This window comes from Stegodyphus dumicola, chromosome 1, assembly GCF_044657685.1.
Source record: "Stegodyphus dumicola isolate Sdum_Otavi_A_Nest chromosome 1, ASM4465768v1".
NCBI classification, from domain to species: Eukaryota; Metazoa; Arthropoda; class Arachnida; order Araneae; family Eresidae; genus Stegodyphus; species Stegodyphus dumicola.
This window is the reverse complement of record NC_140768.1, coordinates 271128729-271156011: the sequence shown is the minus strand read 5'-3', so window position 1 is coordinate 271156011 and position 27283 is coordinate 271128729. Positions and strand designations below refer to the sequence as shown.

Sequence of the window (27283 nt, the reverse complement as noted above, 5' to 3'; positions counted from 1 at the left end):
TGGGGGAAGGAAGAGAAAGAGATATCTGTTCGTTGCAATCTTCTGAGAAATGCAAATTAAGTTGCTTCCCATTTAAGTATCTTTATTTTTCCTCACACTTATTTTTATTTTTAACAATGGAAGCAGAGGTCACATCTGCATTTATTTTAGATATTTTAATAACTTTCAATACAGCCTGTTAACTCTAAAAACATTTACTTCTACCTTAAAAAATGTAAGACATGGGTTTCAGTGACAGATGATTCTAGATCAGCATCTATCTAAAGAATAACCATACATGTTAAAAATGTTTCTTATTTCAGTATTATGCAGGTGCTGGAATTGTTTAGATTTCCCTTTCCTTTTAGAACTCTTTTCAAGTATGCAACAAACATCAATAACAAATTTATCTATATTTAGTGCTAAAGAAGCAACATTTTTAGCTGCTAAATTTAAAATGTGATAAGCCCACCCCACAGTCTTTTTCCAAGATACTGCAACACCAGTCTTCAAGCTATCATTACCAGTATGTTATCTGCACCAACAGCTAAATAGTTGTCCAGAGGATCTCAATCTTCCTTCAAAGTTTTAATAATTAGCTGTGTTATTTCAAAGCTTGCTGAATATTCTTTCAGAAAGGGAACACAAAGCAAATCACACTTTATTTCCAAAGTTACAAGGTAAAAATGTTACAATTCAATACAGTTTTGCATCGGTACTATTACTTCCATCCATAGAAATGTACTCTTACTGAAATGAAGATTTATTCCATTTATTAATTTTTTATGATCAACAACTGAAGATTTATTTTTGTCCTTCCAACATGAGTATTTCTTAGTGATTTAACTAGCAGGAAAAATTTTTCTGAGGGAAATAAAGAGGTATTCAGCACTAGATTGTAAATTGGTATTAAAAGGGCACTCTGCATTAATAAGCTTTTACATCTTAGTTTCAATACAAAATGATTTCCATCCCCTCCTCCAATTACAACTTATATTTTCCTTGTGTTTTGTCTATGCACAGGGTATGCCAATCCTCCAATGACGTGAAATCGAAAAATCACAATGGCAAATGGTATACATCACAAATGTATTATGTTTTCTTGATGAAATAATACAAAAGTCATCTGTATATGTTTTTTGAAAAGTACACAAGCATTTTACTTTTTTGGCAGACATAACACAGAAAAAGATCACAAATCTTTCAACAACTTCAACAACCACATTAGTTGAAAATAGTTAATTAAAAGAAAGAGCAAACGATTTCAGACATTCAAAATCGCATTTTGAGGTGAAAATAATGCAATATTACGCTAAACTAATAAAATTGTGAGAAATTTTAGGAATAAGAGAAAGTCCAAAGAAATATATTCTAAATCGTATTGGTGGTAATGGGGTCGAAAATCAGGAGTCGCCAGTCTAAATCCTGAGAGATGTTACGTCTGCTCATAATAAAAAAAATTCATTAACCTACAAATGCTGATCAAATGTGGATACTTCCAGCAGTTTGGAAAGTGGGAAAAACTCACTATTCATATTTATATATAAAAGGCAAGGTGTACTAAAGACAACTTACTTCTTAAGAACTGGTATGTCAACTGATTTTAATTATGGCAGAGCTTATGCAAGGAAGAGGAGACCTTTGTATGGGAAAATAACTAATATTTACATTACACGTGGGAAAAATCACAGAAACATCCATTCAACTAGCTCATTTGCAGGATTTAAACTCAGAATTGCTTTGATGTGTTCTGCAGTTTCATCGATTTAGCCACTGGTAAACTCATTAAAAGGTAAATGCAGATTGTTTTTCATACAGAGAAGAAGAGTCAACTTATTACTTCTTCCCTCACCATCAATTCCAAATTTATTCACCCATATTCTACGAGGGCTATCCAGAAAGTAGATTACGTTTTGGAATAAAAAAATAAACAAAGTATAAGAAACAAATTTTATTATATACAGATGAAAGCCACACTCAAATACTACTTTTCTACATAGTCACCATACAAATTAAGGCATTTATCGTAGCGATGTACGAGCTTGGAAATTCCTTCGTCGAAAAATTCGGCCGCCTGCGCCTTCAACCACTTCGTTACCTCTTCTTGCAGCTGTGCGTCGTCATCGAAACGCTGCATAGCCAGCCACTTCTTCATTGCTGGGAATAGGTGGAAGTCGCTCGGTGCCAGGTCGGGACTGTACGGCGGATGAGGAAACAACTCCCACTTAAAAGATTCAAGAACTTTACGAGTGACATTTGCCGTGTGGGGCCGGGCGTTGTCGTGAATCAACAATATCTTAGAGCTCAACATTCCTCTGCGCTTGTTTTGAATTGCTCTTCTGAGTTTTTGGAGAGTTTGGCAATCAATACCTTTGAGAGTTTATTGTAGTGCCTCTTTCCAGGAAGTCCACCAAAATTACACCTTTTCTGTCCCAAAAAACAGTCGCCATCATCTTCCTTGCCGACATTGTTTGCATGCATTTCTTGGGTTTTTGGGGAGAACTTGTGTGCCCCCACTGCATTGATTGCAATTTCGTTTCACAGTTCACATGTTTCACCCATGTTTCGTCACCAGTAACGATGTGATCGAGTAAAGAGTCACCATCCTTATGGTAAGCGTCCAAAAAGTTCAACGCTGCAGCCATTCGCTGATTTTTGTGGTCCTCTGTCAAGATTTTTGGAATCCATCTTGCACAAAACTTGTGGTAACCAAGCTTTTCGCTGATGATTTCGTGCAACAAACTTCGCGAAATTTGTGGAAAACTCAAAGAAAGTTCCGTTATTGTGAAATTTCGATTTTCACGGACTTTAGCATCGACTTTTTCGAGAAGTTCGGCGGTCACTATGCTGGGTCTCCCACTTCGATCTTCGTCGTGAACATTGGTTCGGCCATTTTGAAATCTTATGACCCGCTGACGCACTCCACCTTCAGTGATAATGTTGTCCCCATACACTTCACGAAGCTGCCGATAGATTTCTATCGGTTTACAGTTTTTTGCAGTCAGAAACCTTATTACTGAGCGCACCTCGCAGCTCGCGGGATTTTCAATTAACGCAGACATTTCAAACCGTCACAGTATCTGAACGGAGCACAGCACGAACCTCTCACTAGCACGGCTAGATGCAGACTGAGCTGCGCAACGCTCTGACCCCAAGATGGCCGCGCTAGCCCCGCCCCTAGCGGACACAGACGGAAACGTAATCTACTTCCTGGATGGCCCTTGTACTTAACTTTGTTCTCTTGAATAAGAGAAAAATAAACATATGCTCTTTCTCTCTAATCATGCATAAAGGGATATAATAAAAGACATTATATCTAAAACAACACATATCCAAATATGTAGATGGTAACTAAACAACAAAATGCAAAAATTATAAAACAATACAAAATCTGAAAATGACGACCATACAAAATACATAAAGGAAATCATTTTGCAATAAAAAGATTATCATCCTTCACGTCAACATTTTGCATTAAATTTAATTTTATTTTATGAAAAATGAAACAGATTAACTACAGTAGCTTTCTAGAACCTATTGTATTTTGTCACAACAACAGCCTCTATAACTTTTATGAATTGTAAGATGACTGAAAAATTTTCACGTTTTGTGTTTAGCAACAAATTTTTATTTCATAAAGACAAAATTTTCTTCACCAACTGATAACAGCATCACCATTTTCAGTATTTAAAAATAAGCACCTACAGATTTCAAAAACAATATTAAAAAAAAAGTAATAATTTAAAAATTAAAAAACAAAGACACACACAGAGTTTATAAATTACAATTTAGAAATAGTTAACAAATTAGATATTACAAAATTATTATCAGTTATTAAAGCTATGCAGTAACTAATAATCAAGAGGCAATAATTATATCAATGAAAGTGGTGAACTAACAGGAGTATAAATTAAAATTGAGACAAAAGTAAAACAACATAAAATAACAAGTATCTGTTACTTTATTATGTTGATTTATTTTTATCACCACAATAAGAATTTCAGATCAGATCAGAAATATTAGCAATTCAGTATATGAAACAAAATAAGGAAAAATACATATGATTTATTTTAAATATTTTATTATTCAAACTACATTAAAAAATTAACAAAATGGTACAAAGTATGGCATCAAGATTTAGCATTAATATACATATGTGCATCACATGCGCTGCTAATAAAAAAAAAAAAGGAAGACAAAACACATTAAAAATATTAACAACCCATCAGAGTTCATAGCTGCTCTAACAACTTAATGCACAAAATAAAATCCAACAAAAGTAGTGTCATGATGCAGCTGAAGTTGGTCTTTTGTCCATACTAATAGTTTTAAGTCAGACACTGAAATAACAGAGCCAAATGTAAAAAAAAAAAAAAAAGTAATAATTATTAAAAAGCTCTCAGATGATAGACAAGATTCAATTTTTCCAGGCTTTGGTTTTGCAGTATTTCTCTGCCTATTAAAAAATAACATAAAATTAAAAAAATTCTTCATGTACCACTAAAGCACTAAAAATGAATTTACATTAAATACAAAATAAAGAAAAGAAAAACACTAGCCACTAATACCAAATAGCACATCCAATTTTCAATACAGATATGTAGGAAACACCAAACAGCTCTCTTTACTTCTAATTTCATCAAATACAGTACGATGAATTGGATAATTTGATGTATTTACTACAAAATACACAGAAGTTAACTAACAATATACGAAAACAACAAATGCACCTCACTCACTACAAAAACAAAAGAAATTTATGCATCTAAACCAATCAAAATATTTTTTTTTTAAATATTAAAAAAATAATATTAAATCAAAGAAAATTTGTCAAGGAACTTTATGACAACACATCATTCATAATATATATTATATTAATCCTATGCTATTTCAAAATGAAACTGAAGATCTATGATTATACTACTGATTAAGTGTTTAATAAATTTAGTTATTTTTTATCACATATAACTAGACAATGTAGTAATTTTAAAATCACACTGTAAAATTTTGGAGTAAATGACTACTTTCTAGAAAAAAAAACTTGGATCTACAGCAGTCTTCTAATGGGCTGATGTTTCTTTAGATGTATTGTGTATTTTTATGAAAATTCTGACTTGAATTCCGCATCTTTTGGAGAAGCATTATCTAAGCATTTTATTTCCTTCTGCGTTTCTGTTTATTTCTCTATTTTATGCACATTTTTCTCCCAAATCATTCACATACTGTTGCCATGAAATAATTGTTTTATCAATTACAACATTAGATTCACCTGCTCTTATTACATGCACTACAATATTTCCAACCATACCTTTTGAAAATAAGTTTTTATTTTTTAAAAATAAATTTTTATGAATTTTCTAAAAAGACTTGCTAAAACAAACAATTATATTTCTAAACAAAGAAGTCAACAACAGCTCATTGACAATTAAAGAGGAGAGCTAGGGCTAGATAAAATTATTTCAATTATGAGGTGAAAATACTTTCTACAAGAAAGATACCTCACTTTCTTTTCTTCTTTTATCTTTCCTCTTCTTTTATCATGAAGTAAATAACTAAATTATAAACATTTTTTAGTTTGACTAGATTGATCTGTATTTTCACTAAATATCTTGAGGAGGTACTTATCGCTTTCGGTAAACACATTTCATATTCTGACATATTCATACAAAAGTATAGTCGAACGCAGAAATGTTTATTGCAAGTTTATATGCAAACAATGCACTGAAATAAATATACACATACCATTTTATCTTATACAGCTTAAATTACTAAGGAAATCAGCAGTTGTTGTAATTACTTAAAACTGTTTTAAGTATGTAACTAAAATCTGCATGCCAAAATCAAATGATAAATTATTCAAGATGTTAGAGTGTACTCTGAAGCTCTAAAGACTACAACTGTTTTTATATATTTTCAAATTTTCCTGACTATTGGAAAAAGTTCAATTCCCCCCCCCCCCCTGTTGTTGAGGAAGTGATGATCCTCATGGTTTGCTGAACTTTCACAAATGTCTTGTCAGAAACTGATCGTCGCCCACTTCTTCCTATTGTTGTAAATTCTAGTATACCACCTGCAAATTTCTTACACTACTTGCAGATATTTTTGACATTGATGCACACTTCTGTCAACTGGTGATGAAATTCAATTGGTTTGAATAACTGCGTGAACTTAACACTTGGCAGTAATATCAAGCAGGAGCTTTATACAGTCCTGGTTGCAAATCCAAGACTGAATTTTCAATGAGGTGCATGCAGGTTTATTTGAAAGTGGGGGAAGCAACAAAGACAAGTACTTTCAACAGCCATATGAACAGTTTCCCTTTGTCCCAGCACATTAGAGACATTTTGATTTACTTTTGGGATTACTCTCATACTTTTGCTTTGACAAATTACTACTTTATAACGTAATTTTAATCTTGCAAAATAAACTTCACTAATCACACTTACTTCTTGTATAATAACCCTTTGACGGGCGGTAGGATGCGAGGCGTCCCACCTTTTTTATCAGTTTTTATTTCCCAGATGAAAGCTGCAAAATTCCATTTTGAATACATACAATTATGCCTTTTAGTTTTCTAAATGTATAACAGATGGCAGCACTAGTATTCCTTCATGGAAATAATGTAAAATAAAAATTCTTTGAAAGTCTAATTTTAAGGCAGTTTGATAATGCAAATTTATATTTTTTAATAAATTGCAATAATGTTAAAACTTGAAAAATATTTAGTATTTTTTTCTGAAAGAAATGAAAATATAACCTTGTAACATGAAATATCATTGAATACTGAATGGATATGTGAGTGTGATTCAGCATAGAAGAATATCCTACGCAGAGGAAAAGAGAGGTGAAATGTAAAAAAACATGATGGCCTTTAAAATATCTTACTTTTCAAACCTGTAGCAAAAATCTTCTCTGTTTCAAATCTATTATGAAATCATAAAAAAATATCTAAAAAGTCGTACAGAGAGCGATTTTTTTAAAATTATGTATTTTTTTTTTTTTTTGAAAAATATATTTTCTATTTTGCAAATATGATCATTATTCTCTAGATAATTATTCAAAAATGCTTTTTATACCTTGCATTTTCATTTGGTTGCTAAAACTAGCACTTTAGATAAGCATGTTAGAACTTACGCTGAGGCAAAGATGCCATTTTACTGCTCTAGATGCATGGTGGGACAAGTGGTATCCCACCACATCATGAATTACCTTAAAGGTTCACCTTTTTTTTTTTTCTTTTTTCTTCATGAAATAACATTGTAAATATTTTATAACTCAAAATTTTTATGATGAGGTATACAGATGATTAAGGGACATCAACAACAAGAAATTTCATAATTTTGTCTTCTGCACATGACAAACTAGTTCCAAAATTCAAAACACAGTAACCAAAAATACAGTGACAGAATATTTAAAGGCAATTTAAAAAAATAGAAGAAACGTATTAAGACACACTTTGTTCCAAATGCAGTAAGCATGCAAATACTTTGCATTTACACAACAGACAAGAAAACTATATTCAGGCACTTGAAACTAAAGAAATGGTCAAAAGTCTGGATAAACTGGAAATTTGGATTTGGTAAAATAATTCTATTAATTCAGTTGCTTGAGGTAAACAAACAAAACAGTTTTAATTAGTGAATTATTATAACAGCATTACTTTTATAAACATAATATTCACTATAAACAACAGTTTACATACCTTGCAAGCAGCTGCATGAGCTGTTGAACGGCACCAGTATGATGGTCCGAAAGTACATTTATTGCCGCCAATTAGGTGAACATGCCCAGCAGGTGTTGGGCAGAAGTCAATGTCCTAAAATTTTTTTTTAAATAATGTAGTTTATATGCCAAATCACAAAATAATGTACAATTAAAAAATTATTTTTGTGTAAATATAATTAATATAAGAATGGGATGTTTTTAATACTTAAAAAGGCCAGTGCTTCCGAATCTATGGTCCTCAAAGTCTACCTTTTGTCTACTCTTAAATTAAAAAATAATTAATTAATTAACTACATATACAATGATACAGTTGAAAATCTCAAAAGTTTGAAAATAACACATGGCAATCATATATCTCTTTTCCTCCCAAGCCTGACATTTTATGAAAAGTATTGCCAATTATCCTACTTACATACCTCCCCCTCTAGTCTTAGCAACAAAAGAAGGAATTAAAGTGCTGTAACTGTGGTGCAATATATATCCAAACAATATATAATAAATGCAATATTATATAATGCAATAGTATATAATAAGTGCAATATAAAACTTGCCAATATAATATAAAAACAAAGAACAGCTATACAGTCAAAAGTCGTCAATCCGGACTCGTCGGGACTTCGGCGATTCCGGATTATTGATTTTTACGGATTATAGATCATCAGTTTAAATCGCGTAAGATGGCATGCAGAAATTATAAAATTTAAAATATTAAACCGTAATTTATGAAATAAAGAACAATTATGATCTAAAGGGTATCAAAATTTACAAAAAAAGCTTAATATTTATTTGTTTACTTTATTAAACATTTCTTTCAATGTAAGTTGTTTAAGTTGCTTCGTTTTATGTGATAATACTTTCTCTTTAATTCTATAAACAGACATAATTTTTTGTTCAGTTACAAAGTTCCGCTGTTCAAGTCCCGTTAATTGCTGTGCCAAGAATACCGACTAACTTGTCAATCAAAATTTTTTCGTTTTCACTAACCTCTCTGTCACATTCCTCATGTCTTTATCCATTTTTTGCAGCAATTCCACTTTTTGTTTGATGGACATCGAAACATACTTTCGTTTTGTCCGATCCTTTGGGAGCTCCAGAATCAGAAATTCTATTTGACATAATTGAAAGTTCAAGTTTACTTTTATAGTATTGCTCTTACAGTCTGCGAAAAATAATAAGCCGGATCCAATTCGAAAATTAAGGAACAACGCAATCATCAACATTAACTGAAATAGATAATTAGATAATAGCTTATACCGTCTGTTATACATAAAATGCGCACGCGAAAATGTATTCTGCGCTTGCGCACACGCAAATGCGGTTCAAGTTTACTTTTATAGTATTGCTCTTACAGTCTGCGAAAAATAATAAGCCGGATCCAATTCGAAAATTAAGGAACAACGCAATCATCAACATTAACTGAAATAGATAATTAGATAATAGCTTATACCGTCTGTTATACATAAAATGCGCACGTGAAAACGTATTCTGCGCTTGCGCAGTCGAAAGAGGTCTTACGTGCACGTGTAAATGCCTATGCGCATGTGTCAACGTGGCGCATGCGCAGAAAGTTTTTAGCTTTGAGGTCCGGATTATAGATCATTCCGGATTATGGGTCTCCGAATTAACGACTTTTGACTGTACAAGAAATAGCAGGCTCATTCACCTCGTTAATGTGGATATCAACATTTATTTAATTTTTAGTTAAGCTCTCTGAGCAGATGGCTTTTTGGACCTGCTCATGAGGACCTGCATTTACACTGCTTCTATTTGCTAAATATATATAATTTCTTATTTTAGTCTTTGTTTTTGTGAACTATTATTCATTAAGATGATAGTTACATTAATTTAATAAGTCGCCAAAACGTAAAGTAATGTCACTTTATAATGACAGAAAAAAAAATGTAAATACTTTATTTTAATGTTATTCCTTAAATATAATTTAAATACATTACCATTATTTTAGTTAAATTTATCAATGTTGTACTGTTTTAAAAACAATCGTCGAAAAATTCCCAAATTAAAAATTTTCTACAGAAACTAATCTCAAAATCGCCGAAATATTCAAATTTCAAGCTATTTAATAAAAGAATTCACATCCCAAAAGCGGAAAATTGTTTAATAGTTCTTCATTTGAAAAAAATTAAACAATTTTGAAATGCTTATGTTTTATGTAAATATCATTTTAATGAACAAAAGTTTATGAAAACAGAGACTAAAATAATTATACAAATTTAGTCAATAAATGCAGTTTAAATACAGATCTTAATGAGTAGATTCAAAACAATCCATGCTGCTCAGAGGGTTTAAATACATTTATTTATTATTATTTAATTATTACAATTTTCCTCTAGGACTCTTTTTTTTTTTTTTTTTTTTTTCCCCTTTCAGAACAACATGTATACAGCTTATAATTCTAATGAGAAATACTGAAATAGATTAAATGTGCTTTTTATTTCACATTATCACAGTAAATATATAATAACTAAAAATATTGATTCTGTTTTATTTCATAAATTTTGTGATCAATATTACAACACATACCAAAATAATACTTAAGTCTGAATAAAACACAAAAAGGCTTAATTTTAATGTATGTATAAAATAACGTTTTTAAAAGAGCATGCAGAATAAAAATTTTAAATACATGCATAGAATATACAATAAATTATGTGTTTTGATGGAAGAAATACCTTAGCTTGTTAAAACCTGTGATAATCAATTCAAAAATTGTTTCATATAATTTTTTTCCCTGCATAAAATTTGCGTACAAGTTCCTACAAGATGCAAAGAAAATTTAAATAAATTAAACTTTAAAAATACATACCTGGCAAACTTGCCTACTATCAGCTAGCTGACCAATCATCTGTAATATGTATGGACCATAAGTTTCAAGCAAAGTAGAACACTTATCTTTATAAGAGGCTGGGACAACTGTACATATTTTTTCTACAATTTTTGTGATTTCCTTATCCACATCATCTTCTTCAAGAAGTTTGTCTAAATAATCGACGACTGTGGTGCAAATTGAACATTCATCCATTTTGAAAGAATTCAAAGGAGCTGAAAGTAAAATTCCATCTATATTAATGCAATTTACAAAATAAACACATACAACTAAAATAAAAGAAGCTTCAAAAGAAACATGCAGAATATTAGCAGATGGAAGTGAATTATTGTGACATAATTTAAAAAGTGAAAAATTACTCATTGACAAAGCATAAATACATGCAGCCCTTAAAAAAATGCTCTAAAGAAAAGTATGAGTGCAGCAATAACCATTGTTAAATAAAAATATTGTTGTAACATATTTTCACTAAATTTGTTTAATTCAGTAACATAACTGCTAATGGAAAATATTGTTCAAAAGCTATAAGCACTAAGAAAACATTTAATCTTTAATAAACATATGAAGAATCTTGATTAAAAAATCTGATGTGGACACCACACGACTTCCATTTATGGAATTATACATATTTTTTTCCACATTTCATTTACACTTATTTCCTCGAATTTCATTACAGATATATTTCTCATTCAACTAATTCAGTTCTCCCTTTGCAGCAACGCAAAAATGCATAAAAACTTAAAACATCTTCATTAAAAATTATAAAATACAGAAAAACCTAAAACACCAAATACAGTTAAAACAGATTAAGAAAGAAGAAGAAGAATTTTTACAATTAAAGCTACAGCAGTTCCACTCACTTTCAACAATATGCACAAATTCCTACCTGCAACAAAACTTGTCAGTAGTCAATGCACGAATACCATTTTTATGATTTTGAGAATTTGCATGTAAGACATATTTTTTGATTAACCATTAATTTTTAATTAACCATTTTATACTAACTTAGAATCATAAATATAAAAGGCTGAATAAAGAAAAATATTTCTTGTAAACTATATACATATATAATTAAAAATTTTCATTCCATTACTCAAGCAGATATATCACTAAACCTACTAATATATTATTGAAGTAAATATTTTAAATTACAAATAATTGCAAGAGAAATTAGAATCAATAAACCATATAGCTTTATGAAGTCTTGTATTCTGACTTCCATAGGGAAGTTTTAAATAAATAAACAAATTCTAGCTAGACAAGAAACATACATAAAATCATAACTAAAAATATTCATAATTAATTTACAAATTAAGAATGCAAAGATTTATATATAGTATGTTTAGCAAGCTTGACTTACAGAATTTTTTCTATAACACATAATTCATGCATGTTTACTATTTTTTTGCTATGACAGAATCCATAAACATAATTTTTATAAGCTGCTTCAAAAGGTCCTTAACTAAAATTGGACGGTTGTGTTCAATGGAAATTCTGTGGAATATAAAGCTACCCAGACGGTATAATAGTTAGCAACATTGCCATACTGGGGCCTAGGTTTGAATCTCGGAGAAAGCATGGAGATTTATACCAACATAGTGTCTGTGCGGCATGCAAGCACTCAAAATACATGCAAGCCAAAATCCTCTTTAAGAGGTTGGTGGTAGGAAAAAAGGGCTGGCCCCTGGATAATCTCTCTCAAAATTGGGATGGAAGTATACAGCTGGTGCGGCAGGATTATACCTGTATGACCAATGGTGAAATTTTGGTGTCCAATCCAGATTTGCCTGTGCCTGTAGAATGCAAGTTCTAACTTTCTGGCTTGATAATTTTACTTCCTTATTCTGAGGCAGCATGCCCTTCATTGTAGGGTGCTTAACTGGAAAGATTAACGGTCAGAATCTGCAAGTCTATAATTGGCTAGTTTTCAAAACTAGCAAGACAATCAACTTAACATCAGCGCTTTACCAATCAGTGGATGGTTCTTTTTTGCATACCATTTTCTGTCACCCCCTTCCTGTAAAATACAGAATTTTTTTATATTTCCCATAGTTGAAGTTAAAGAATTTCTACAGAAACTATGGAAAATCCATAGTATTAGGAGTCTATGAATGTATGGTAGTAAATTGAACAATTCTAAACCACTGCTACAAATTATTTTCTTCCAAAATCTCTTAACAGTATTTTTATATGATATAGAATCAAATTTAAAATTAAACAGTTAAATTATTAAGTTTTAAGTGAAACTCTGCATATTTGTAATTATGGATGAAAACTAGTCTGAATGGTCTCCAGTGGGTTTTATTTATTTATTTATTTTTCGTTACAGAAGTCTGTCCAAGATTTAGATGCTGTTTCTGAAGATTCATTTTCTACTGAGCATTTTTGGATTATTTTCTTCTTGTTTTAGTAATTTAACTCCATACAACAAAGATAAAACTTGTATATCTATAATTAAACCTCTTACTGATGATCACTTAAGGTAACACAATATTTTCATCTTTTGTGGAGATGATCATGATTATCAATTTACATAAAAAATATTTATTTAATCCAATGTTTTTGGAGTCTTTTGAAGAAGAACAGCAGCATATCAGTTCATTTATAATCCTTCATATTCATTTTTTTAAAGTATTTACATGAAATTCTGTTTCTTTTTAAAGTGTTTCTTTCTTATATTTTTTAAGCTTGTTTTGTGAATCACATATTTTTAGTATTTTAGAATTGCACTTGAATTATTATTGCATATTTTTGTATAACAAATAGACATTATTTTTATCCTAATTTTATTTTACTTTCAAGCTAACACGAATGTTCATTTTTGCAAATTTAATTCTTTATTAATTAATAACAACTTAGTCTGTATTCTCAGTCTCTCAGTTATCCTTAGATATGATTGCAACTTTCAGACCCACCGACATACAATTTGCTACTTTTATTTTTTTCCCCAATAGTTCATTAATGCAGTAAACCCTTGCCAAACAGGGGAGCCAATGTCATTAATTTCTTGCCCATACGGCAAATTTCTGGTCTGAAAAGTTAATTTTCTATGGGAAAATTGTATTAGCTATAATTTAAATTAATAAATTATGTATAATAAACCTGACTTTCAAAGTATTCACATCTTTTTTGGTGAATATATTGCAAAATCGGAGAGTTTCTATGCCTTTCTTAACGATTCATTTCACTTCTTGTAAGTTAAAGGTGCTTGATCTATTGTCCAGTCAGCTGGTATTGTAACTGTTTATGAAATTTGTACAGTTTCTTTGGCTCCATGTTCAATGAATGGATAGCATTTAATACTGTTGATAACTTCTGGCCAAACCTAACTGATGACAGCAAAAATTCAATATTCATGAATGAGTACTGAACAGAGTATGAATGAAGTTCTACCATCAAGGGGTAAATTAAATGGAAACAATAAACCCTTTCGTGCTGACTGTCATGCATACATGCCAAAAAGAAGTGCACTCATTTCCTAGCTGGCATGCTGGCTCACACACTGTTCACTCACAGCCATTATGCATTTGTGCCACTGGAACGCTTTAAAGACCACTAGATGACAGCCTGTGTCCATTACCTTTGAACTGAATAGAGTTTTAAGATCTTGACCTTCAGTTTGATCATATTCTGTGTAACACTGGTGTCAGCTGTTGAGAGAGAGGAGCATAATATAGATAAACAGAGCCGGTCTCTTTAACCCGCCACGTGAAACACACATTCGTGTTTCTGATATTCCTTTGAATCCTTTTTTGTTCTTATTTTGCTACTATGTAGGGTTCTATTATGCTTTGCATTGCTTTTATCACTTATATTTCACATACTTCCCTTTTTCTTTCAGAAAGCCTTGACTTCAGTTTATTACAGCAAGGAAGAGTCACTTATCAGATGAAGGATACACTTGCATGGTAAATGAACCAATAAGTGACAAGAATGAGAGTGATGATTCATTTCCTAATGAGATAGTGTTATTTCTAGTGATTCTCATATGGATATTTTGTTAGAGACTGAGCTCACAAAGTGTCTGCCTTCGATTTCACATGAAAGATTTTGTTAATTCTTCTTGCAAACAGTTTTTCTTGTATTTTTTAATAATTAAAAAGTTTATTAATATATTTCATCATTTAAAACTTAATAATTTGAATAGCGCTTCCAAAAATTATTTCTCAAAGTAAGCAATTTTATTTTTATATATTTTCACGTAAAAAAAAAAAAAGATTATGAATGTTAATTTTAGCATATACGATAGCTTAAGTAATAATCTAATGTAGTACCAAAAATTCTGACAATAACTGAGATTTTTTTTAAAGGGGAGGTATTTTCTTCTCTGAAATAAGCTTAGCCGATGCAAAATCTCCATTCTGTGGTTTGATTCCTTTAGACTACCATCCGTCCAAGGGAATGTCTTACACAAAAATGCGCCATCTCAAAAGAGTTAAGATAAAGTGTATATGCAAAATCACATTCTGTAAATCTATGTTCTACAAGGTTTTATTGTACTTTAATGTTTTATACTAATAAAATTACAAATTAATCACAAAGATAAATTGAAAATAATATAGATAAAAAATGGGGAACAAAGCTTTTTTTCCCCTCCCACAGAGATTTTTTTAAATGTTTTAAGCAAATAATCTTTTAATAGGGAATAATTTCATGCATAAAGCAAAACTGCACTGAAAATACACATTACAAATTTTATTTAGCAATTTCAAAAACACTCACTATTTATTAAACATTAATAAACTAATAAAGTCTACTTACTTATCTTAATTCAATCCCTTCTTTTTCTACAACAATTTGAACTTCATAAAATAAATCAACCTTTTTATTAATACAAATTACCTACCTACATTTTTACCAAGTTCTCTTATGATAGACTGCCAACATCTTTCTCATTAAATACTAATTGTGTTTCTAAATTTAATGCTTTATGTTTTGCAGACATTCTAAATCCATGGGTTAAGCACTTAAGATTTATGAAATTTAAAATACTAATCTGCAAGTATAAATGCTTGAATTGACAACTCTAAAATAACATACACGAAGGTTCGAGAAGATTTTGATACCCAGTGAAGATATCAGAAAAGAGCTATACTCCGCACTACTTGAATATTAATTTGCATACATTGACAGCTGCACAAAAAGGAAATGAAAAAATTAGTATAAACAATTTAGGAGCCTAATAAATCTTTTATCACGTCATAAAGAGCCTTATAAAATAAATTACACTGGGTTGGGATAAGATTTGTATTTCAGAATTATATAAAAATATTCTGAAGACTAAGAGGATTTTTTGGGGGGAAGGAGAATAGCTACATCTTTTAATTTTTTTACAAGATGAAAATATTTTAAGTTCAGCCTGAAATTAAGGTGCTCTGGTGGTCACAAGTAAATGTATTAAATGGTCCCAGATAGATAAAAGAATTATTTTCCTACATTTTTACCAAGAATTATTCTCTTAGATAAAATTATTACAATTATTATCAATTATTATTTTAATAACATGCGAAATATTGGTTACATTTAGAGGTAATCAATCACGTATGCGATCTAGCTGCCAAGGTGAAACACCTTTGTATGTGTATGCCTATACATGTACACAGAGCTTGTTCCATACTTTTTAACGGGTCTATGCACTGCAGAGCATTCCCACGAGATGGAGAGAGGCTTTAAGAACATAGCAAACAACGTAAGAGTTTGCTCCAAACTCCTGGAGCATCAGAGCATGTAATAGAGTGAACTTCTGTTTGGAAGTGTTAGTGAAGACACAACGAAGAATTCCTGGAGCAGCAAAACAACATCAGATTTCATGTCACACTGGATAAAACCTCAGGAAACACTTAAATAGTGTTGGCCAAATCCCAATTGGACAAATGCTCACACACACAAGATGCTCACAGAAGGCCAAGAGAATGTCAATGATAAAGCCCATTCTGGACGGCTGTGGTGATGATACTGCGTCTCGAGTCTGCAAGTTACTGAATTCTGATCAAAGACTAAGTATTCAATTGTTAGGTAAAATACTACATGTTTTGAAATGGCTGAAACAAAGTATCAACTGCATCAGGAAAGAGATCAAAGATTTGAACTGCATCAAGAAAGAGATCAAGGATTTGTGAATGCTTCACCATGACTATGCTCCTTGCCTCCCTGTCTGTGTCGCATGCAAAGGCTGACCTAGATCGGGGTTACAATGGTTCTGCAACCACTCTACAACCCTGACTTAACCCTCTGATGTGCGGTGGTCGCGCCTTGAAACCACCAATTTTTGAATTTTTTACTCCTTTTCCTTCCGAAATTTTTGAGTGAAAATCAATTGATTACTGATCTTTTTACCTCTAAACAACATAAAATGACTACAGAATCATACATGTTTTAGGTCTTAGTACTTCAAATCGGATGCCTTTTAAAATTCGTTTTCAATGAGACAAAATAACTTCCTTTTATTAATATAAACAACTTGAAATTTCAAAAGATATTCATCACACACTATGATTTCTATCATAAAGAATAAAAATAGCAATAATTAAACTGATATATATATATATATATATATATATATATAAATTTAAAAAAAAAAACCCGCTATATGTGTGGCATTTGCTTTGTGGTTTCAGGGCGAGACCACTGCACCCCAATGCTCTAGAGGCTTGGTGGCCGCACCTTGAAATCACTGCTCTTCGCTATGGCGTTTCTTGCTTCTCAAATAGGAATATTTATTTTTACCCGGAAATAGATATGGGGTTTTGAAACCACAGAGCTATTTTATTACTAAACAAAACATGCACCTGCCCAGTAAAAAGGTCTTTCTTTTCCAGAGACTTTTCTATGACCTCAACACACTTGCTCCCCAAGCTAGTATTGTGATTTTATAAATTATTTCCTATAGTTGAAATTTAATGTAAATATACTTTGCTATAATTAAAAATAGAAATTGCTTGAAGTTGTTTTTAAATTTTAAATATTTTCTGAATATTTTGGAAAAGAAATACGAATAAAATAAGTATGAATGGGAAACGAATGATCCGTACCAAAGCCAAAAAGACCAAGTCCCCCCCCCCAATTCACATAAAAAACCACAAATTTCATGTGCCAGATGAAAAGAAACTAAATAACGCTGGACATATACCAGTGAAATTTAGATCCAGGCAGTGTATGTTTTGTAGCACAAGACGGAAACCTCATAGAAGAAGATACATGTGCGAAATGTGCAATGTGGGTCTATGCATGTACCAAAAAGACAAAACATGCTTTGAACAGTGTCACAAAAAATATTTGTTCTTTGATATTAAAAAATAAATAAATAAATAAATTTAAAAAAAAAACTGACAGACTTTTTTTTAATCCTTATTTTACTGAGTTTTTTAATCCATTTATCCATACGTCCTTATTATGTAGGTACTGATATTTTCACTGCTATAGAAAAATTACATAAATGCTTATTTTTAATTTTTTTTCTGACGATTTACTTTGTAAAATAATGTAAAAAAATTATATATTATGCATTTCCTACATTTTTTAAAAAATTCAGAAATTTCATCATTTATTGAAAACGCGCACAGAGAAAGGTAAGTTTTTTTCCCCTACTACCCTGGTAAGTTTCAGAGTTCTAGACGTGCAGTGGTTTCACAGTGCGACCACCACTCACAGAACGATGGACAAGAGTAGATTTCTTTAAATTTGTATATTATTTGTCTCTAGGATCATAATATTCAATTTCTAGAGTTTTTAGTTAAAAATATATAAAAATAATATTGCATGCGTCAAAGGGTTAACCTTATCAGTAATAGTTCGCCTTCTAAAAGGTAAAACAAATCCTTGAAAGAACATCACTTGAACACCACTGACAACATCAAAATTACTTCAAAGAGGCTTTTAAACCATAATCCCACTGAGAAAGTCTAGAGGGCATACAATGCACTCCAAGAGGACCATAGTTTGAAGATTATTAAATTATTGTACAATCTGATCAATAAACACTTAAAAATACTTATAATGTATTACTTCAGGGACAATCGTATAAATATACATATATACATACACACATACTGAGGTTTTAACAATAAACTAAATGTAAAAATTTAATGTAAACATAATCTGTTTTTAGACAACTTAAAAAAAGCGCACTTAGAAATAGAATGAAAATCAGAAAAGTCTTACCTAAGGGTAATTTATCAAAAATTTTTGTCTGATTGTCACATAATTTCACTTCATAACATAGGGTACTTGGGTCTATTTCTTGTGCAATTAATACTAAAAGAGCATCACCATATTCTTCTACAAATGCTTCACAGTTAGCAGACAATTTTTCAGGCAAGGCATCACACATTTTCTTCAGAACATTTTTTATTTCTTCCTAGAAAGATATTTTATTGAAATTATGTGCACTGAGATATTTTCAAATTTGGCCATAACATATTTTAGTTCCTTGCATATTATCTTAAACTTAAAATGTGTTATATATATATATATATAATGTACACACATTTATATATATATATGTACACATATTTATATATATATATACTTGAGTAAAGGATGAAACACCTTCGTATTTATTAATTATTGTTCATTGAACAGGAGTTAGTTTGTTCGCATTGAAAAGTCAACTAAAAAACACAATTTTCACTTTAAAACACAATTTTCAGAATTAAACTTCCTACATATGGGTTCACTCTTTTTTGACTAAATTTGACTTTTTCTACTAAATTTATATTAGGAGATAATATACTCAATATTTCTTTAGTAAATAAATTATATATATACATAAATATACATTATAAAGAGAAAATTTACCTGAGTTTCAGAATTCATCAGCTGCTCTTGCACAAAGTGGAGAACATATTGACAACCTTGACATTCCACATCTTTAGCTGAATAAAGCATTACTTATCAGATGTGTATTTTTAATATATGTAAAATTTTACAAAAATAAAAGTTACTAAAAAAATACATGACTTAATACAGGCAATATTTGGTCAGGAAAAGATACCTGAGGAATGGAAATTCGGTGTAACTTGTGAAATACGCAAGAAAGGAGATATACTTGAATATTATAATTATAGAGAAACCAGCTTGCTTTATACAAATTATAAAGTATTCTCAAACATTCTATTTAATAGACTGTACATGTGGAAAGAATAATTGGAGACTATCAAAGTGGCTTTAGAAAGGGAAAGAATAATTGGAGACTATCAAAGTGGCTTTAGAAAGGGAAGATCTACTATAGAGCAAATATTCAACATATGACAGATTATGGAGAAGACAAAAGAATTTGGAATTGATTCTCACCACATCTTTACTGATTTTGAAAGTGCTTATGACAGTATTGAAAGAAAGGCCATCATCCCAGCCTTAAGGGAGCTTAAAATAGCCGAAACATTATTATAGCAAATCACCCTGATACTAGATGAAAGCAAAACTATGGTAAAAATACAGAATGAACTATCAAAGCTGAGTGAAACTAAAAATCGTGTTTGACTGTATCGTTGGCATGCCTTCTCTTCTATGAGGCACTTGAAAAAGTAATAAGAAATTCAAACATCAGTATCAGAGGAAACATCTTTAATAAGTTGATACAGTTATTGGCTTTTGCTGATGACATTACCATTATTGCTAGAACACTAGCAGCACTAAAATGGGTTTTTATATCTCTAGAGAAGGAAGCTCTCAGGATGAGCCTGAAAATTTATGAAAATAAAATAAAAAGATGCCGTGCATTAAAACAGACTTCAAGGACACTCACTTAGAAATTGGAGAATATAAATTTGAAACCATTGACAGCTTCACATGTTTTTAGGCTCCGAAATTAACAACAGAAACTATATTCCTATAGAAATACAAAAGAGAATCACTGCAGCCAATAGATGCTTTAAGTGAATACAAAAATATATGAAATCCAAAGAAAAAAATAGTAAAGTAATCCAAAGAAAAATGTTTTACTGTACAAGACCAATTTTGACATATGCATGTGAAATTTGGACTATGACGTGCACAAATGAGGAAATGTTGGGCATTTTTTAAAGGAAGGTTTTGAGAAGTATTTTTAAAGGAATATAAAAAGACGGTGTGTGGCCTAGAAGATCAAATTTGGAGCTATATTGCTCATAAAATGAACCTGACATCATTAACTTCCTTAAATGCCAAAGAATAATAAAATGGGCAGGCTATATATCAGAATGCATGAAGACCATGCAACAAAAAAAGTCTTCAATGCCAGACCAACAGGCACACAGAAAAAAGGCAGACCAAGTCTAAGATGACTAGACTGCCTAGAAGATGATCTATTGGTTTTATAAACCCAAAACTGGAAAATGCTAGTAGGGAAAGATTGGCACGCAAAAAGCTTCTTGAGAAAGCCAGTGCCCACCCTGCACTGTCAGGCCATTGAGGAAGAAGGAAAATTTTAGAAAGAAAATACAGGTAGGAATTCAACATCTGGATCACTCATGCATACACACATCCATCTTGTTAAATCAGTTAACTTGTACTAACAATAACAGCACATGCAAGCTGCAGTACAGACTAGATTATACCTGGGAATAAGAGTTATCCACATGAAACAGGAAAATTTTAATTTAGATGAACCTGTAATTAATAAAAGAGAGAAAGCAAAAACTATTCAAAAATTCTTTTTACTATTTTAATAAAATTCCACATGTTTGTGTATCACACACAAAGTTCAAGATCAGTTCAATGGTTATCTCCAACAGATTCCATTTAAAAATATGCATATGTCTACAGTAGATTACGACAAACTCAGATCAAATGAAATTTCATAAGATCAATAAAATATAACAAAAAGTACAATTCAGATAAAATAAAATTTAATAACAAAAATTATTTTGAAAATTACTAGGGGTGGGGAAATGGAATTCGCCTAATTTAACTTTCATTAATTCAGTAACTTTCATAAATTGCTGGGAAATATTTTTCTAAAAAATAAAAACCGCGAGATTTGGTGATCTACCAGGAGACATGATGAAAAGTCAGGAGTCGCCTGCTAAAACAAGAGAGTTGGCAGTTATGTAATACCAATGCAGGAATAACATCATTTACCTAATTAAAGAATTACAATTAGGCTCAAAGATGGCTTAGAATTTGTAATCATGTTTTATGTTGCTAAATGCCTAAAAAATGCCTGAAAATACAATCAGGTCTTACACATGTTGAATTTTTAGATAATAGACTGTAGGCAGGACAAGATTTAAGAGGATGGGTTCCAAAATAAAAATTATTCTCTTCCTTTTTGATATTAACTTGATTCTTAATTAAACTAAAATTGACTAACCCTAATTTTACACATAAGATTTCATTTGTTAATTCAATAATATACATACAATATACACATACATAATACATAAGCACATAAAGAACTTGAAGTTCAAGCACAATTTGCACATTTTTTACCCAGAAAAGAAAATCTTTAAAAAACAAAGAATCAAAATTAGAAGGGGGGAAAGGGCATTAAAATATACTTTCTTAAATATGTGTAATTTAGATTATTTATTTTCCTCTCTTAAGTAGCATTTCACATATTACATCCATATAAGACAGGAAAAAATACACTTTAATGAGATATACAAAAACTACACATGCATACATCACAAAGTGAAAAGAGACAGAAAGAGAAAGAAAGAAAAAAACATTATATATATATCAAAATATGTCAGTAAGTTTTTTTTTAAACCAAAACATTTTCATCACAGATCAATATTGTCCATAATGCAAATAATAAAGCTCATGCAAAGGTGGTGTTAGAAAAGTGGCATACTTAATATTTTTAATCGAGTGGTTAGTAGAATTGTTTTTATATTTAAAAAAGTAAAAACCTTTTGAATCCTGCTTGGTAAAAGCCACTTTAGCTAAAAAAAATAAATAAATAAATAAAATAAAAATAAAAAATAAATAAACTGATAAATTTAAAACATCCTAAATTAAAGCAATTTTGAAACATTTTAAAGCACAAAATAACTGATCATATAAAATATCAAATCATTTAGCCTTCACAATAATGAGACTGAAATCTTTTCTTTTTACCATTTTTTTTTTTTTTTGGGGGGGGGGGTAATAAAAGAACATTTTATGGAATGCAGCATTTAAGCATATTTTCAAAACTTTTACTGTTTAGAAACCAGAACTCAAAATTTTGAATATGATCCCTTTCTTTTTTGACATTAAGGTCAAGGTGAATTTACAAAAACAGAAAACTTTTTTCATTTAACCATAAAAAAAAAAACCATTTAATTAATTTAAAGCTTTTAATCTTTATTTCCGATACATTAGTTCAAATATATAAATCCTTATCCATAATGCTATGATAACATATAGAAACTTAACAGTATGTAATGAAATATGACATAACTTCAGCTATGAAAATGTTAAAACTGCAGGACATTATGAAGCAATTAGAAAAGCACACATATAACATACAACAAACATTTCAATTATATCCAAAAATGTTTTTATAATTAACTATTATTCTCTAAAAATAGTTTTACAAAACAAATTTAAAATGAGTCTTATAAAACTGTTTATAATATTTTTTCAGAACACACTTGATTTCTATTTTATGAAAAATGCTTGAAAAATATTAACAATTAATAAGCTGAGGATTTTTTAAATAATCCATTTTGTCCTTGCGATGTCAGAAACGTCTTTAGTGCAGCGTTTCTTAAACTGTGGGTCGTCAAAAAATTTAGCAGTTTTGACATTTCTTTAACTTATTATAATAATTTTACAATTACCAAATATTTTTACACAATGTATCTGAAAATAGATAAAGACAAGACAATACAGACAAAGAAAAAAGGAAAAGCTTTTGACACATTCTTTTTATAATAGAAACGTTCATTTTACTTACTTTGCGCGTGACACTGTCATTTCGTTTGTTACTTATTTAAAATTTTCACATTGTTCTATGTCTTAAAATTAGAAATTAAAGTTAATGACCTAAAATTGCAATAGTTATATTACAGTACAAGTGAAAAAATTCACAGTTTCACGCATGTGTGTGTTGGATTTGTGCAATGCTTTTATGGAGTCCCACAAAATTTTCGTAAATATTATGGGGTTCTGGGGGTCACGAAAGAATCTGTGATAAAAAGGGGTCACGATTGAAAAAAGTTTAAGAAACCCTGCTTTTGTGCACCCTCTTTAAATTTCTGAGCCATGACATTATACTACTATACTATCTATCACACGACCTTTGGTAAATATTACTGCTGCAAGAAATATAAGATTTGATTTATCATTATGAGACCATGTAAGTATTGCCACTGTAACACACATAAAATCTTTACCTTCCATGTGTCCCGGCAAATAGCCATGTCTCAGATAGTTGCCATCTGATAGGACATAAGATCTTTATTTGACTTTTAACACTGCTGCTTAACAAATTCTATAGCTAAACAAGTAAATTTTTAATACTGTTGCTCAACAAATTCAGCAGTTTAGAATCAAGAGATGCACTTCTTAAAAACTTGTCTTAGTTTTTAAGAATACATTTCATTGAATTAGTCACAATTTTTCTAAATTATAACATTATGATAATTTGTAGTATTACTGAAATTAAATGCTTCTAATGCATCAAGTTACATACCTGGGTATGTTTTGTTTTGTTTGTTTTGGGAAAGAGAAAACTGTTTATATTATTTTAGACAGAAAATAATGCAAATAACTTTTTTTTATCAATTTTCATAAATTTGTTATAATTCTTTCATACTACTTGAAACAGAATTCTTTATTAAAATAACAACGTAATTGAAATTGAAACTACGGCCACCCATTAAAAAAATTTAATATAATTCTATTACCAACCAGCATTTCTATATCACTGATCTGTGAATTTAGTTTTATAGTATAATTTATTTTACATGACCCAAAAGATGCTTTTGTAGCAGTTTGATATTCTGTACTTCCTTTAGCATTAAAAAATCATCTTTTCAAATTTTATAACCATTTCAGATTTGTTTGTTTTAAACAATTTAAATACTATTCTCCTTTAGTAATCATAACACTGTATCCATTAATATATGAAAAAAAATCTTTGTTCTTTGCTATTAACTACTATATGTTTTCATGTATAAGTCCAGAATTTATTAGCAGTTTTTATTATTTTTATTGGCTACTGAAATTTGAGTATCAGCTTATATGAAGTTCAAAATTATTTACAAATAGTTTTATCACAAAAACTGTAATATACGTTTTATAATTTTTTGAAATATTATTTTCAAACTTATTATTTTAAATTATTCAAAAATATTATAGCTCATCCTGAAGACATAAATCAATTTGTTTAATTAGTATCCAATTCAATATTTTCTGGTAATTCAGTTATTGCTTGAGGTAAGTGCAGATGAATATAATTGCCCACCACTTTACCATTAGCATTGGTGTCATATGCCTCATAGATAATATACTCTTCAGTTCTGTTCATAACTTGTTCGTAAATGCTCAGTAAATGGGACGACTTTTAATTTAAACCTAGCAGAATATGCAGGCTTTTTATCTCTTGAGTATTTTTCACTATAAAACAGAAATAAAGAATAGTTATTTTACTTGTAGAAGTACAATCAAAACCGAGTGGAGGGGATTCTCATCACTGCTTGAGGATAGTTACTACAAATGATATAATCAAAATAAAATTCATAATGTTATTGACAAACTGCCAAATGATGATGAACAAATCCAAAAGTTAAGAGACAAGAGAAGAAGAAACTACTAGTGCCAAAAATGCCCCTTCATTCTATTTTTTAAAAGGAATTTGAAATTGAAATGGACCCTCATCTTTAGCCTGTCTCAGCCAAACAACTCATTATTTACATTTTTTGGCAATATATACGTACCTGGATTTAAGAGATGGTTTTTACATTCAGCCAATACACAAGTTTTCAATTTTGGCAGCAAAATCTTACTTCTCAGCTTATACATGGCTTATAATTGGAAACACACAGTAAGAATTAAAAGATATTTAATCCTAATATCACACTCTATATAACCATTTTACATAACGCATAATTACACAGCACTGTTTTTACAAATAAAAAATTGTAAATTAGTCATAATAATTATGGATAATTTTAAATTACATAAAAGAAAATAATAAATATTATGCAATGAAATTATTTAATTTACAGAATATCGGAAGTATAAATTACCTGGACACACATTCAGAGCAGCACAGATAATTTCAGGATCCACTTCTTGAGTCAGTAAAGTAATTAGTAGGTCTGTGTATTGATTTACAAAATTTTCACACTTTGTCGCAATCGAAGAAGGCAAATAAGAGCATACTTTATCTAAAGCATTCTTGATCTCCTCCTTTTAAATGAGAAACCAAAATTTTAAACTTTCATGGAAATCTTAAAGTAACCAAACTAATTGAATTAATATAATAACAAAAAACATGTATCTTAAATATTGTTACTATAATTAATATTTCAGCAGCTATGTACAGTCGAACCTCCAATTTTCAGACTTTGACAGAATGAAAGCATATGCCCATTTGGAAGTACCTCTTAAATGAGTATTCCTTCCCTCCCCCCAAGCAGGAAATTTTAAAGTTACTCTATAATCAGAATGGAATACAAAAACCATATTAAAAAATAGCTACATGTAATGAATTAAATATGAGTACTGAGCTTTAAAAAACAAAATGTGCAATAAAAAATACAACATATTTTTTGGTTTCAATAAAGAGAATATAACCCCCCCTGAAAAAAAGCATACTGGCAGAGAAGAACATTAACTGGAATTCATCCTTATGCTTCTCAAACCACTCTAACAAAATTTGAGCCTTGTTGACATGGGGCACTGTCCTGCTGGAAGATTCAATTTCCAGTTGGGAAGACAGATGCCATGTAAGGGTGCAACTGATCTGAAATTATGTTCAGATAGTCCACAGCTTTCATGGTCTGTTCTACCATAACAAACGGTTTCAGAATTGCCCATGAGAACGTCCCTCAATGCATAACACCACTACCAATCTCTGTGTGACCTGCAGTAAAGGAAGGGGGGCAACTATTCGCCTGGAAGATGGCATAGCATGACATGACCATAGATGTGAATGAGAAAGCAACCAGGATCTTCTTGTCTTTCACTTAGTCTCAATGTTCCTGAGCTCTGTAAGCATAGCTGAAAATGACGCTTGGTCAATAGAGGCACACGAGTGGGACATCTGCTATGCAGTCTCATATCCAACAGTGTGTATATTGTGTACCTTACTGTCTGTTCTGAAACATTTGCACTTGGATCTGTGCTGTATTAGACGGACAGCTGAGCCACTGTCTGGTGCCAGTACTGCTGTACCATGCTGGACAGTCTCCGATGTCCTTTTTCTTTGATGATGAGTGGACATCCAACACCTTGGTTTCACCGTCATTTACCCACTTTGCATAAATATTAATAAAGACATATCATGAAAAACCTATCAGTCATGCAGTTTCGGAGATACTAGTCTTGAGTCTTTGGGCCATTACAATCTGCCCTCTATCAAATTTGCTTAGTCTTTCCCACCACCGCAAAAGTGCAAGAATGTTTCCTTACCTTTTTCAAAAGCAGTTAAATACCATTTCCACTTACATGCCCTCCACATCATCCAGACAATTTCATTGAAAAATAAGGGAATGGTAAAAATGTTTTGCCTACTCAGTGCATACGTATATAAATATATATACAAGGTGTGCCCGTAAAGTAACCAGCCAACTTCTTATAAATCAGAAAAAGATTAGCAAA

At 30.7% G+C, this 27283-nt stretch overlaps 2 protein-coding genes across 5 annotated transcripts in view; one reads left to right on the top strand and one right to left on the bottom strand.

The window, feature by feature from the left end:
* The window catches only part of LOC118185621 (uncharacterized), a 60228-nt gene extending 45621 nt beyond the window's left edge, over nucleotides 1-14607 (top strand). Inside the window, exon 3 of the mRNA XM_035355508.2 lies at nucleotides 14391-14607. Within this exon, the coding sequence (XP_035211399.1) occupies nucleotides 14391-14441 (51 nt within the window). The 3' untranslated portion in view covers nucleotides 14442-14607. The remainder of the gene's footprint in view (nucleotides 1-14390) is intronic.
* Sap-r (prosaposin) overlaps nucleotides 4044-27283 on the bottom strand; it is a 213936-nt gene continuing 190696 nt past the window's right edge. For 2 of the 4 annotated variants that reach the window (XM_085806760.1, XM_035355505.2), the window contains exons 22-28: nucleotides 25708-25870; nucleotides 22381-22413; nucleotides 19346-19422; nucleotides 18710-18905; nucleotides 10529-10764; nucleotides 7682-7795; nucleotides 4044-4435 (exon numbers count right to left, since the gene is read on the bottom strand). In XM_085806760.1, the coding sequence (XP_085662886.1) occupies nucleotides 4397-4435; nucleotides 7682-7795; nucleotides 10529-10764; nucleotides 18710-18905; nucleotides 19346-19422; nucleotides 22381-22413; nucleotides 25708-25870 (858 nt within the window). In that variant the 3' untranslated portion in view covers nucleotides 4044-4396. Of the gene's footprint in view, nucleotides 4436-7681; nucleotides 7796-7909; nucleotides 7966-10528; nucleotides 10765-18709; nucleotides 18906-19345; nucleotides 19423-22380; nucleotides 22414-25707; nucleotides 25871-27283 lie in introns of all 4 variants that reach the window. The other 2 variants (XR_015038253.1, XM_085806769.1) reach the window with 2 other exon arrangements.